At 40.5% G+C, this 14,582-nt stretch overlaps 1 protein-coding gene across 1 annotated transcript in view; it reads right to left on the bottom strand.

The window, feature by feature from the left end:
* The window catches only part of TMC3 (transmembrane channel like 3), a 627,915-nt gene that overhangs the window by 68,227 nt on the left and 545,106 nt on the right, over positions 1 to 14,582 (bottom strand). The window contains exon 19 of the mRNA XM_069222582.1: positions 10,244 to 10,322. Within this exon, the coding sequence (XP_069078683.1) occupies positions 10,244 to 10,322 (79 nt within the window). The remainder of the gene's footprint in view (positions 1 to 10,243; positions 10,323 to 14,582) is intronic.

Below are 14,582 nucleotides of genomic sequence, written 5' to 3'. Positions count from 1 at the left end.
TCCCTGTGGGAAGTTCGGTGGACGGTGATCAAAGATAGAAAATGGTGTTATTGCACAAAGATCCAATACTGTGACTGGTGCCATGAGAAGTTCTTTAGGACCTTTCATCACCCCAGATTCTATGTTCACAGGTACAGTGAAGTATATTGCTTTGCTGGAGGAACATACCCATAAAACCACTTTTGCATTAGGTTTTCTACTTTGAAGTATCATAGCCACTCTATCCTGATGAAATCCTGGTTAAATTGTTGCTTTGATTAAAAATTTAGACAATTTAATACAAGCGTTACACTGCCCTTTCGTTCCTACGCTCCATAGTGTGGCTCTAAAATATTGCTGATCTTCAATTTATAATTCTCATTGACAAACATTTGTTCCCATCCCTATCTCAGTGTTGTTTTCACCTACATGAACATGTGAGACACTGAGCACTTTGCCACCGCTTTACCTCACAATTGTTTATTATTTATGTAGCACAGTTACTCATAAATTACTTTGGACTTTACTAAGCCCTCTTTCAGGTTCTGACAGGACTATAGCTCCCAGTCTAACTGAGGCATTGTTTAAAAAAAAAAAAACATTTTTTAATCTGCATACCTCTAACAGATAGGCATGTTACAATTTACTAGTGTCTTGTAAGTGCCTTGCATATTCATATACCATACAAATGCTGCATCAAACAAAAATGTCAAAACACAGTATTCTTTCAAACGGCTTTTCCATTTAAAAAAAACCCACTCTTCTTGACTGGGGCCCATAGTCGTGGAGGTCAGCACTCAACATCCCAACCTACCATGGTCCCACAACTCTCCTGCAGACTCCCTCAACCAGTTCTGAACACATTTAACATCCAGGAAATGCCCCTTGATCTTAGGTGGTGAGAAAGCTTGTCCATGTAGGGATCTTGTCATCTTTATAGACTAGTTTAACAAAACAATTTCTGCTGTGACTCCCCTCTTTTGCCAATGCAGTAAGCATTGTCGTTTCAGCCTCCAACTATATAACTTCTTCTTCCACTATAAAAGGGGTAGTGGGGCATCACTCCTCCAGCATTTCACTATCTGCCTCTTTGCCAGCAGTGTAGCAAGATCTGCAAATCAATAAACCATCCTTTGTGGTTTAGATTTGTGGAGAAGGCCCAAAAGGGAGTCTCTCAGGCCCAGTTCCAGCTCAAGGCCAGTAACCTCTTTTATGCAATTACATATCTAAGACCAGTATGATGTAAATGTTGGAAAAGCCCAACAGGTGCAAAAGGTCCACCCCACTTGTCTGACATCTAGAGCTTCAATCAAGAAACCCCAGATACATTTGATGCAAGCTATTGGACATCAGGTAAGTGTGGGGCAATATGTTAAATTGTAAGAGCTTAAACTCACATTTCAGGCAACAGTGTTAAGATATGCCATACATTTTCCTCAGTCACTATCCAAAATGACACAATATGTATCTTCTGCTCATAATCCTCTTAGTGCTACAAGCTTAGTCTTAGTTATATCCGCTAATGCTATATTTGTCTGGATCACTGCTGTATGTGAAATACCTGCTTTCTGTAATGGGTCTAGCACTGCGTGAATTTCCAGGGGTTTGGTCATTGAGTCCCATGTGATCTGTATCACCTGAAGCACAGCATTAAAGGATAGAAATCATACCATGTGCATCGGAAGAACCAGCGGAGGCTCTGGATGGTGTGAAATCTACCACCTTCAATCAAATCTAACATGCTGTCAATTTCATGGCATTGTGACAAAACAATAAAGCATCCTGGGTAGGACGTTCATTTTGGACAAAGATTTTCTACTATGGGCCCAAATGGGAAGCTGTTTCCAGAACCCAAGAGGCCCTCTGATGCTTGTGAGTAAGCTCAATATTTTCCCAGCTATTAGGTCCTCATCTGTGCAGCTTGAGGCATGGGTTTTGTTTTATAATGGTTTGGGTTCTATAAACATAAATAGAATGTTTGCAATTTCTGACTGGATTTTCATTCTTTTACATTTAATATTTTTTAATATGTAAAATCAAGACCCATTAAATAGCAAGGTGACATTCACAGAGTCACAATACGTGTAAACCACTATTTCCCTATGTAGGAAATTGGGTTACTGGTTGGGTGAACCACAAAAATCACTAAGTTAACCTATGCCGAACCCTCTGGTAGCTTGGCACAAAAGCAATCAGTCTTAACTTAGAGGCAATGTGTAAAGTACTTATGTAGTACAAAAATATTAATAAAGTGAAAACACCACACAGGAAAAATCCCAACCAATTTTTTTTAAAAAAATTGTACATTTTAATACATAAAATGACACCATTACAACAAAAATCCAGTCAGTAGAATTTTTTAAAAAGTTTTAAGTGAAAATAGCACCTAAAAGCACAAACCATCACTTGTGGTCATTTGGTCGTGCTAGACCAGGTGAAAGTCACATTTCAGGCTGACCGCGATGGAGTGCGGGTCAGATACAGGGTTCAGGTTAGTCCTGTTGAAAAGTTACCTTCTCAAGATTGGCATAAAGAGTTCCATTCACATTAGAGGAGGGCATGAAGAGGTTCCAGCCCAAGGAGCTAGAACTTCATCACAGAAGGCAGAGGTATTCCTCACATGGGCCTGTTTAAACTTTAGCATTTTAAACCTTTCTTTATGGAGGAACATCCACTGATACTAGGCCCATGTCAAGGACTTTAGGGACACCTCTTGGCGATCAGGACTGAGTCCAGCAGGGGCCAGCAGCAAGGCTCAGGCAGTTCCGGGCAGGTTCAGTTTCAACTGGTCAGCTGGACAGTTGCAGGGAGGCCTCTGAAGGTTGTTGTGTCCCTGTCGTGCACCCAAGAGGTCAGTCAACAGATCCTTGGAGACACTGTAGGTAGCCTGGGATCAAGGCAAGCTTGTCCAGTCTTTCTTCTTCAGATGGCAAGGTGGTCCTTACAGCAGCAGGCAGTCCTTCTTATGAATCTTTCAAAGGCCAAGGACTGTCTTGATGAATGGCTCTGGAGGTCCAATATTTATACCTCACATCAGCCTTTGTGTTGGGGATTCCCAGATTTACCCCAACACTGGTTCTGAAAAGTTCTTGCTTTTTCCATGGGCAAGGCTGCCAAAATGTCTGGGGTGACAAAAGAAAGAGCTGGTCTGGTATCAGGTTTATTGATTGTGCTATAGGCAAATCCATTTGAAGTGTAAGTGAAGCTGGGTATAGCCCCTCATCACTCATCCTGCCAGGATTACACATCCTGTCCACACCTGAGCTCCCTTTCTGTCAGTGTCTGGAAGTAATACTCAAGCCCCAACGGCAGAGCCATTCATAGTCATGTGACACTGGCAGAAAGGCACAGTTGATTGGGACAAGAAACTGCTGACTTTCTAAAAGTGGCATTTTCAGAATTGTAACTTACAATCTGAATTCACCAATAAAACACATTTAACTTACAAATCATTTGAGTGGAAACAGCATACCTCTATCTGCTCCCAATCTAAAGTTAGCACATATTAAATGTAATAAGTAAACTCAGTGAAAGTCATTGGGAGAGATGGGCATTATGTCAAGACCCCCAAAATCTGCAGTGCCCTGACTCATGTGAAGAGGGGGAAAAGAGCAAATTATCTGTATTTCCGAAGATATACGCTATGGCAGAGGCGTTGCCCCCATGTGAATCTATTGTGTTGAGTTATATTACCGATATTGCAACTGAAGCAGAATCCAAGATGGCCGTCAGGTTGTGCCGGCAATGGTTATGATTCTATTGTTGCTCTGCTCATATCAAGAGTAGAATAGGCACGCGCTGCTGGAACACTGCACACTTTAACTGAGCCCTGACTGGAGTTTGGCAGCAGTATTTTGGGGCACTTTTTCCTGAGGTAAAAAGTGTAGCTAAAGACGTGATAGTTCAAAGTATTTAACTATGTCTCGAATGAACATTACAGTGTGATGACAGCGAGATGTTTCTAAGCGTCCCACAGCATAATAAGAAGTGCGCTTCGAAATTTTGGTGTAAACTTGAAGAGGGCAATTGAAAAGTCATAAAGAGAGTCAACTAACTTAATATTTGACATTTCAAGTGTTAAAGCAAATAGCAGAAATCTGAAAAAAGATTTGTTGTTTGAATTCTGAGGAATTAACAGCATAAGGAATATTTTACAAACTTGTACAAGATGTGTTCAAAGGTTTTGATGAAAACATAAATAAGAAAAGCCTCATTCAAAGAGTATTGCTACATACAAGGAAGTTTAAAGAGACAGTCAATAAGAATTCCAGTTTCCCAAGTTTAATGACATAATAAATACTATGTGTCATGTATATATATATATATATATAGCAACATTATTTCACAAAACGAAAGTAGGGCAAGATATGAACTGATATCATGTATCTACAGAGACATTAATATTCGAAGACCAAACATCAAACTGACTATATATCGAACGAATGTCAAAAAGCCTCACATTTAATCTATACATAAATTCAATCACATATAAGTTGAGAGAAAGAGAGAAAGGCAGAGGCAAATTCCTCATGAAGATGAAGTACAGGTAAAGAGTGTAAGACTTAAAAGAAGAAAGACATTAATTAATTGTTGGAAATTATAGTTGTTAAAGAAAGAATATGTGTCCCTAGTAACTGTGATTTCTTTAGGTTGTGCCTCAAGAACAATATAGAAGAGTCAAGTAGATAGAACTGAAAGAAGAAGCGGACCTGCTGAGGCAGTCTCTCTTGTCCCATTCCTCTTTCCCCTTCCAAGGTGCTCAAAACTAGATTCTATTTCGTTGCAAGTAGCTTGGGTTGGGATTTGAGGACTTGTCATCTGCTCCTGAGGGAATCGAATTAACGTACTCTGACACCTTACAACAATGAGAAGCAACGTAAGGAGTGTGTCACTGCCAGAACATGTAAAACTTAAACACACATTTCCTACTTTTTAAATACAATGCATTCTTCCCTATGAGTCTTTAGGGCTTATCTTAGGGGTGATTTCTTTTATTTTGCCTGGTTGCAATGGCAGTTTAAAACTGCACTACAGGCTGCAGTTTCAGACCTGTGACATGTTTTGAAAGGCTAGTTTAGTGGGTGTCACAAGGAGTGCTGCATCACGCTAGAAACATTTAATTTAAAGACCTTGGGTACAGGTAGTATGATTTACTAGGGACTTACAAATACATTAAATATGCAAATTAGTTTTTGTCCAATTTTGCCATTGTTTGAGGGAGGAACACTTTAACACTGGTTAGAAGTGGGCCTAATACCAACAAAAACAGATTCAGCAACAAAAAGCAAAAATCTGGGGATGAGCCTGCAAAAAGGGCAAGGACCCACAATCTACATATACCTGACCCAGGGATTTAGGGTTGTATGGCTGCCACTTTTTTCCTATCTAGAAAACAGTTGCCTTAACTGAAAATATGCAACTTCCCAGTAGAAGCATTCACATGAAGGAACCTTCAGCTGAACTTATTAATATGAATGGAGAGTCTTTACAGGCGATCAGAGCTTCTAACAGCTAAGAACAAAAGCAAATGATGACCACATAATGTTTGATGTGCCATATATTTTACTTTAAAGAAAAAAAGACAGGGAGCCAGTGAAAGGTAACCAGTAGAGGGTGTAGTGTAAACAGATCAAGTTGATCTTCTAACAAGTCTAGTAGCCTGGTTTTGAATGCTGGATTATGGCTGATCAAATAATCAGGGATGCCAACATAAAGTTCATTAACATAGTCCAGATATGAACCCATAATACAAGTCATTGAGAGTCATCTGCTATACTTGCTAAGAAAAGGGATACACACTTTGTTTTTTTTAAATGGAAAGAGCAGATGGCTACTAAGGATAGAATCTGGGTGGTCACAATACTTTTACACTCTTAGTAAGTTGAATTATAAGTTCAGAATGTAATAAACCAGAGGAGGACCCATCTCAGGAGGCCAGTAACAATCCCAATACAAACTGGATTTGCAATTTACTACCATCACCTCTCTCTTATCTGCATTCTCTTTGAGCCAATGAATATCCATCAACTCTCAGGATACTATGCAGTTGACAAGATATCACCTTCTAACATAAAAATAAGGGAAGGATAATCACCACACATCTAAAAAAAAGGATGGTGAGGGAGCAGATGTGTTGTGGCAGAGGTGCAGTATACAGATTAAACAGGTGAAAGGAGAAGAGTAGAACCATGTGGGATCCCACATTTAACTGTGATGAAAGAAGTTAGAAAAGGTGCCACTCGGACTCGGAACACATTGATAAAAAGGAACAGAATTAGTCATCTGCAGTGCTGCTAATGCACACAGGCAAGATATGGTCCAGCAAGATGGCACGATCCAGTGTGTCAAATACAGATGACAGTTCTAATAAAATCAGCACATTGACACTCCCAGAATCAAATGCCATTCTGGGTCATCGACTGAGGTGATGAGCACCTACTCAGAACTAAGACGTGATCTAAACCCTGCTTGAGAAGAGGTAAGTCTTTCAATGCCTTCATAAATGAGCAAAACTGATTGGCTACATGAACTCCTGAAAGCCTAAATGCTACTAGTACCCGCAATATAGGATTATATTTGCTCATAACAAGTGGGCAGCATCTCACTACTTCAATAAAGAAGAAACTATAATTGATTTAGTCTGGATCAGCACCTCACCAGATGCCAGAGACAATTTAAGAATTGATCTCAGATGGTCTTTTATCTCAGACTTAAAGAGTTTACGAATAACATTAGGACACCCTCTTGGGTGATTTCAACCTCTTAGACAAAACAATCTCAAGAAAACAAGAGACATCTTCTTTAAACTCATCAATACACTCAACGTAGTACAACATGTCACACAACCAGCAGATTCCTAATGCCACATCCTCAACCTCATCTTCTCAATATCACCAACAATCCGATGCAAACCATCCATACCCCTCGATTGGACTGACCACATTGCCACCCCTAGCTATTGGCTCAGTATCCTATGAACAAATCAATGTCAACACAAAAGAGAAACCCTTATCTTCATATCCTTCAAGGGCTTCTTCTAATGTTTGAATTCATCTCCTACCATATCAACTACACGTCAAACACTAGAACTCTTCTAAACAACTCCAACAGTTTTTTTATGAAAGCTATGTGAACATCTATACCCTAGTTACAACATTCAAACCAAAGCCCTCAGCACTCTGCCACTCTAAAGACTTTGGTGACAATAAATGATCCATGCACAGACAGGAAAGAACGTGGAACAAATGCAGAACTCTTAAGGACTGCTTGAAACTGAAGTCCCTCTGCGCAACACACAGGCAACTCATCACATCTGGCAAAGTTAAGTTATATAGCAACAGCACCATAAAAAAGAACTGCATTAACCCCCTGCTGAGCCCAACTATTCCTCACTCTACCGAAAAGTGCAATGCCATAAACCTCTTCTTCTGTGAAAAAACTAGAAGATTAAACACCACATTGACAACACCAAGCCTGCTTCAATTCTTACACATACTCTTTCCCATAAAAACCCACAATGGTCAGCCTTCAAATCCCTATCTCTCCCAGATTTTGCTGACATGTTCTGCTTTCTCAAAGCTGCTTCTAAAGAAGATGAGGTTTTACCATGACCCTTCATCAATGCTTTCTCGAGGGGCTCTTTTTTACCCCTACATGCCATTGTGAGAGCCTCCCACACCTAAAGCATCTTTCCGAAGCTCTCAAGACAGGTTAGATCGATCCATTTCTTAAGAATCAAACTAGTGGCCCACCAGTCACCCACCATTCATTACCAAAGTCATTAAAAAAGAACGCTAACCATCTCCTGCACGACCACCGTTCTAGCTACAGATCATGCTGCGGCATGGAGCTCGCTACCTTACACATTGTATATCATGCCCTCCTGACCACAAATGAAGATAACTCCTGAATCCTGACATTGCTGGACTTCTCCTCTACTTTTGACATGGTCCACCATCCCACCTTTACACACACCCTAGGGTCTGAAATTAGATTTACTGGCAATGTCCTTCAATGGTGCTCCTCCTACCTTTACAACTGATGCCAGTTTGTTTAGATGGGCTCCTTCAGGACACAAAGGATTCGCTGTGAAATCCCCGAGGGTTCCTTACAGTCTCCTTTTATCTTCAACCATCAAGTGGCATTTCTTGGTGCTCACAGGTAACAACATCAAGATTCACAGTATGCTGGTGGTACACAGCTCTACTTGAAAGTCTCTTCTACATGAGTTATCCAGTGCCTTTAACACTGCATGTACAGCATATAGCACCTACCTGAAGTTCAGTATAGCTAAGACAGAATTCCTGTTATTTGCCAAGAACAGCAAACAAGATACAGTAGAAATCTGGCTCAATTACATGAACTTTCATGATTTAGAACTCCACCTTTTGTTGAATGCTAAGTTTCTTTACCATTGACATCAACTTCATTCTCAAGGAACACATTGCCAAAAAAACAAAGACGGTCTGGTTCCAGCTCTGTCTCCTAATCAAAGTGAAACAGTTTTTTCCCGAAAGAAATGACTGCCCTGTTATTCAAACCCTCTTACTCTTGCATGTGGATAATAGTAGTGCTCCAGTCAATAGCTTCCCGGACTTCACACTGGCACCCCTTCAGGGCATTCTACACACCACAGCATGTCTCATCCATGGCCTGTACCATCTTCAAAAACAGCTGCATTATTCAAAAAGCCACCAAGAACATCACCTCACTCATCTTGCAGACAGGCTCACCATTTCTGGTGGTTCTCAACACATACACTTCCAGGACATCATCAGACTTCAAACTGAGAAGTGTGAAAAAGAACAACCAAAACAGCAATCGTTTCTATGCATGCACCCAGGATCGGGATCAACATCCCCATAGTCATCAGGAATGCCCCAACAATGCTCCAAGTTACAAAATTGTTGAAGACTCACCTCTTTGAAAAACACTTCATCGTGATGCATTAACCTTCACAACTCAGCTTCCTCTCCTATTTCTCTTTGACTTTATGCTTGTCTCTGACAATGTGCAGAGCCTTGCTGCCTTTTGCTAGGTTTGATTATAGAAACAGAGCATACATACATACATACATGGGTTTTATATGGAGCCAAACTTCAATTTATCAAAGCAACCTGAATCTCTTCTTAGGTAAATGTGAAAAATGTTTTTTTACAATGCTGTGCATTAATTCCTTCAAAGAAGAAGGCAACTTTTTTTATCTGTGTTAGACCTGGCATCCGTTGATGGTTTCCCCTAACCTTTTACCCTCGGACCTGGGTTTCTGACTCATTTTTGCTGGCTTTTAAGATTCTGGGCACTTTACCACTGCTGACCAGTGCTAAAGTGCAGATGCTCGGTACTGTAAGCATGGTAACATTGGCTTCTCCACAATTAGCAGATTCAGTTTATTTGCAAGTCCCTAGTAAAGTGCACTATATGTTCCCAGGACCTGTAAATTAAATGCTACTAGGGGCCCTGCAGCACTGATCCACTACAGTAGCCTTCAAGCATATCTCAGGCCTGCCACTGAAGTGCCTGTGTGTGCAGTTTTAAACTACCATTTCGATATTTAAAAAGTTAGACATTTACTTTTAATTTTGACATGTCCAAGTAGTGGACTGCTAAATTCATTTTCACTACAGCAAAGCCTATCCCTCCCATTGGAGCAGGGTAAAAACTGATTTGCATATAGTTGGGTCCAAACTGAGGAAGCATGGTGTGCAAAAGAACAATAGGTTGGAGTTCTACTCTGAGCTATTGCCAGTGGTTAGACTTATTGCAAGCAGCCTCCCATCACCTTTTGTGTGTTTCTACATTTTCATTAAACCAGTTATACATAATCACCTTCTCTTTGACAGGAGCAGTTGCATAAACGTTTTCTATAATATAAGCCTTAAACTAATCCAAAAGAGAGTCAGAAGTATTAGGACTTTGAATTATATTCAACATCTCATTTAAGAAAGGATAGAGCAGTGCTTTGTACTTAATAATGGTATTAGGCCCCGAAAAATGGCGAAATTTAAAAACAGCATGGGAAGGTAAATTACAGAATTCTCAAATTATTGTCTTAAACGTGCATAAGTGCAACCATAATTTAATATTACCCACAGCATTGCATTACAAAATGGAAAAAGAATGCGGAGATTTGAGGCTACATGTTGTGAAAAACAATAACCTGTCTTCACTTTTTTCTTGTATGTTGTCATCAACCATCGTACCAGGGACTGAGTGTCTAAAACTTAGCACAATGAACCTGATAAGTTATATTCTGCGTACTTACATTTTGAATTTGACTCCTCAGTTGGTTATTAGTAAATTTCAATGATCTTGCAATACTCTGTAGGTAATAAATTAACATGCTGCAAAAGAGAAACAAAGAAGAAAATAACACAATGTGGAAATCCCTCTTCGATTTTAAACATATTGTTGTGTGTTCTCTGTAGATGTTTAAGTCATTCATTGTTTACAGCTTAATGCTAATAATGCCCACTTTCAAAACGTATTTCATTCAGCTACACCTCCTGCCTATCCACCAGGAATGATGGGGAATGCCCATTTGCTCAATCTGTAGGTTTGAAATCATGATTTAAGATATGAGTTCCCAGTTCGCCTGCTAATCGCTCTTTAATCTTGGTTGTGGCACATTATCCTCCCTAGGTGGGTTATTAAAAATTACATTGAACAAGCAGATCCATAAGTGAACAGATCAGATGTGCTACAGGTTTTCAATGTTTCAACCCTCACCTCCAATGCTCACACCCATTAGCATATCTTTCATTGCAATTTGCAAGGAGGTAGGGTCCAAGCCATTCCTCCTATTCCGACACAAGGTCATGTCTCTGAGCTTCACATGCTATGAACTTCTCCTGTTCTAAACCAATACTGGACACAGGTTGTAAAATGACATGCCGAAATTATCGAAAAGCTGATCTCATTCACACCCGCCCATTGCTTACTACACTGGTATCCACACACTACTAAGAACACCACCAGCAGATTTCAGGACCTGGGCCCATTATTAGCTAAGAGAGAAATCACAAGAAAATGGAAAAACCCTACAGGCCCTTCCTTGCAGTCCTGGATAAGGGAATTGGAGAAATGGGCAGAATGTGAAGGGACCCTACTTCGTAGAGAGGCACACAAGGGGATAGGAACATTGGCAAATGTGTGAGCTTGGGAACTACTAGTTAAGGCCCTGAGAGATCCCCAGGAGGAATACAAAAGAGAAGAAATGCCTAAGGAGAAGAAGAAGAAGATCACAAAAAACAGCAGATACACAACTGCTACGCCGCTCACCCACATGGGCATACTGCCGCACCACACCGGCGGAGGGGGGGTTGGGAGGGATAGTCGTTCTACCCCAAGTAGTAGGCAGATATGGATGCAAAGCACTGATGCAGATGTTTACTGCAGATATTGCAAACTTGCTGGAAAGCTACTGAAATATTGTGCTATGATGGAAGGTTACAGACATAGATTGAGTCATTTGGATCGAGGGGGTCATGTATCTGAACTGTTTGGAAATGTATTGCATGGACATGCATTGCAGTGATCCAGATTGTGTTATCGTTGCCCCCTTAATGACAAGTTTCACGGTGGGCAAAATGTAAAATAGGCTTGAGGATAGAAAGCTTCAGTTCTGAGCGTTTCCTCATCTTTGCGTTTTCAGATGTTCACAGAAAAAGTGGCATAGATGTATCCCACCTTAAACACATTCACAAGGTGTGCTAGATTAAACACCTAACATCTTCCATGACAGGTTGCTGATCCAGTTCAGAATCAGGCTCGACTCATCAGTTCTAGCCATGCGTCTAGCCCCTCCTTCTTTCATGTGCCTCACATTTATATTGATGATGCAGGTTCCTTGGCTCTCATATGTTCTTGCATGGCTTGATGTTTTCTCCCTGGATATGATCTTTGTATCCACTACTCACCATAGTATCTGTATCTAGAGTCGCAATGTACTAACCTACAGTCACAGAGCATCCATCTTTGCCTTTGTGCCAAGACGAAATTTAGTTATGCAATGTGGACAATACAAACAAGCAAGTTAAAAACTACATGGATAAATATTTAAACGCCCCACGGCCCTGTTGTTGTAGCCAGCAGAAGGCAGGCTGTCTGGCTAAGTTCATCACAATTCAAGAGCAGGATAATCTATGCTCTCACTCCAGTGTTGAAGCACAGCTGCTCTCGGTTCTCTGAAAACCATCATCACAATTATGCGCAGATGTGAGAGCCATCCTCTAAATAGTTTAAAGCAAATGAAGCAATATTAAAGCAACCATCAGCTTAAATCTATGTGAGCCAGCATACACCACAGCTGAAATGAGTACCTTAAAGTTAGCAATCTGCTTAGTATGTGGCAGAAGGCTACACATACCCTTTCATTAGAAAAAAATAAAAAAACATAATAAAAACAATGGCTAAATGAAGCTGTAACATAAAACGAGGCTAATCCAAACTTTAAATACTGTAATAATCGAATAAGCACTTGACCTACAACTGTAATCATTGCAGTAGCTTAAAAGGAAAAGTACGTCTTTATCCATGGATAGAATAAACACCGTGAGACAAAACAGTCTTACAGTGTTGTGACAGGTCAAATATATACATAAGTGACTGTCAGAAAAAAATACTAGATGCTTGTTGACTTGGACCAACTCCTGAGGCCAGGATCTCTCTAACAGTACTGTGACAACGTTGTGGAGGATAGCCATAGAAGGCAAGAGAGAGCCTTATTGCTCACAAATCAGCCTTGGACCAATTCAATATACAGCAATATATAAAGACTTTCCTTCGCCTATCCTTTTAGTAAATTTGCTTAGCTCAAGCCCTATTTTTGTAAGACTTCCTGGGAGATGAAAGCAAGGTTCAAGGACAAATCGAATCAGTTAAAGAATAATGATCTTAATGTTCATACAAAAATGCTTTTAGACCACTAAAAGGCAAGGGGTGATACATATGCAATAGCGGGATAATCAGGGTAACCATCTAATGGTGTCGTGGGTTAGAAGAGGCAACAGCAGGGCATGCAGTTTCCAAATGAACCCTGTGGAAGTGAACATTCGTTATCCAAAGATACATTTTAAAGCAAAGTATTCGTAAGGGGGGCTAGGTCGCACGCAGTGTGCCATACCATAGATTCGGCTCCACTAAGTATAGATAGAAATATGAAGAGAATCTAATCATGGTACTGCTGGGAGACCATCAGGAGATAAGATCCTTTGTCTGATGCAGGAGTATTTTATAGTCGGTTGTTTTATAAGTGATGAGAGAATCTCAGACTGTAACAGCTGCGGAATATAACGAAGAAAATTAGGAATTTATGGCTGGGCTCTGTGAGTAACTTTTATTTTCACTGAAGTATTCTGCTAGACGCATAGAATGTGATGTCTTTGCCCAGCGCCTAGTGTCTTTCTACAGAGAAAAAAACAGCAGAATTCTAACTTGTAACTGAAATCAGGATGTGTTTTCAGTCATATTAATAGAATTCCGATTGTCCCAGCTTTGAGTAAGTCTGGCAGGTCTTCCCGGGCATATAAGTACAGGAAAATCATACACAAGCCTCCGAGCATTATCTGAATGCATATGTCAACACATAAAGAGGTGCTTCTGAAGCCACTCTGTAGTCAGGTAAACAACCAGACATTGGATGAGAGGGCAGTCTTTCAGTTGCTCCCTTTGGAGTTACAATCCTTTTCTCGAAAGGCACTGGATATCAAGCTGAAAGATCAAGCCGTTCTCTCTAGCAAGAATATAATAACAAGTGAGAAGTGTCACCTAGGCACTCGCTTTTCTAACAATCTCAATATCCAACTCCTCAGAACCAGTGACATATGTATTGGACTCTGCTGAACTCACACCATGTATTGGACCTGGACCTTTTTGCAAGGTCATCCCCAAACCTTTTGCCTTCCTCCTATTTTTCCTGATCTGTTTTTGTTGGCTTTAGAACTCTGAGCACTTTACCACTGCTAACCAGTGATAAAGTGCATTTGCTCTCTGTGTAAATTGAACTGTTGATTGGTTTATCCATGATTGGCATGTCCGATTTACTGGTAAGTCCCTAGTAAAGGGACGCCCGACTTCCAGAGAGGAATCGACGCAGTGCCTGCCGTGCAGGAGAAAGTTCCACGCAACACTAACTGGATCGATGCAGCACTTGTAATTTCGCTCCGCAAGCCCAGGATTCCACGCACCATCCCCGGTGCACCAGAAAACCCCGCAACCCAAAGAGGAACCAAGTCCGCACGCCAGAGAACGACGAAAGTCTTCCCCTGTGAAGGGGCGGAACCAACGCACACCTCCCCGTTTTCCAAGCATCGCCTCCTCTGTGGTCCCTTGTGTAGATTTTGAATGCAAACCAGGTACTTTGTGCTTGCAAGAGACCTTTATTGTTTTTAACAGAAATGTATTTGTTTTTCAAAGACTTAAGACACTTTATATCACTTTTACAGTGATATCTCAACATATACTCATTGCATTTTAATCGTTTTGACCTGCATCTTATCAGATAAATATTATATATTTTTCTAAACACTGTGTGGTGTATTTTTGTGGTGCTTTACTGTGTTATTGCATGATTTATTGCACAATTACTTTAGACATTGCCTTCT

The sequence above is a fragment of the Pleurodeles waltl genome, chromosome 3_1 (genome assembly GCF_031143425.1).
Source record: "Pleurodeles waltl isolate 20211129_DDA chromosome 3_1, aPleWal1.hap1.20221129, whole genome shotgun sequence".
In the NCBI taxonomy this organism is placed as follows: Eukaryota; Metazoa; Chordata; class Amphibia; order Caudata; family Salamandridae; genus Pleurodeles; species Pleurodeles waltl.
The sequence above is the reverse complement of the archived record's forward strand: the minus strand, read 5'-3'. Positions and strand labels throughout refer to the sequence as shown.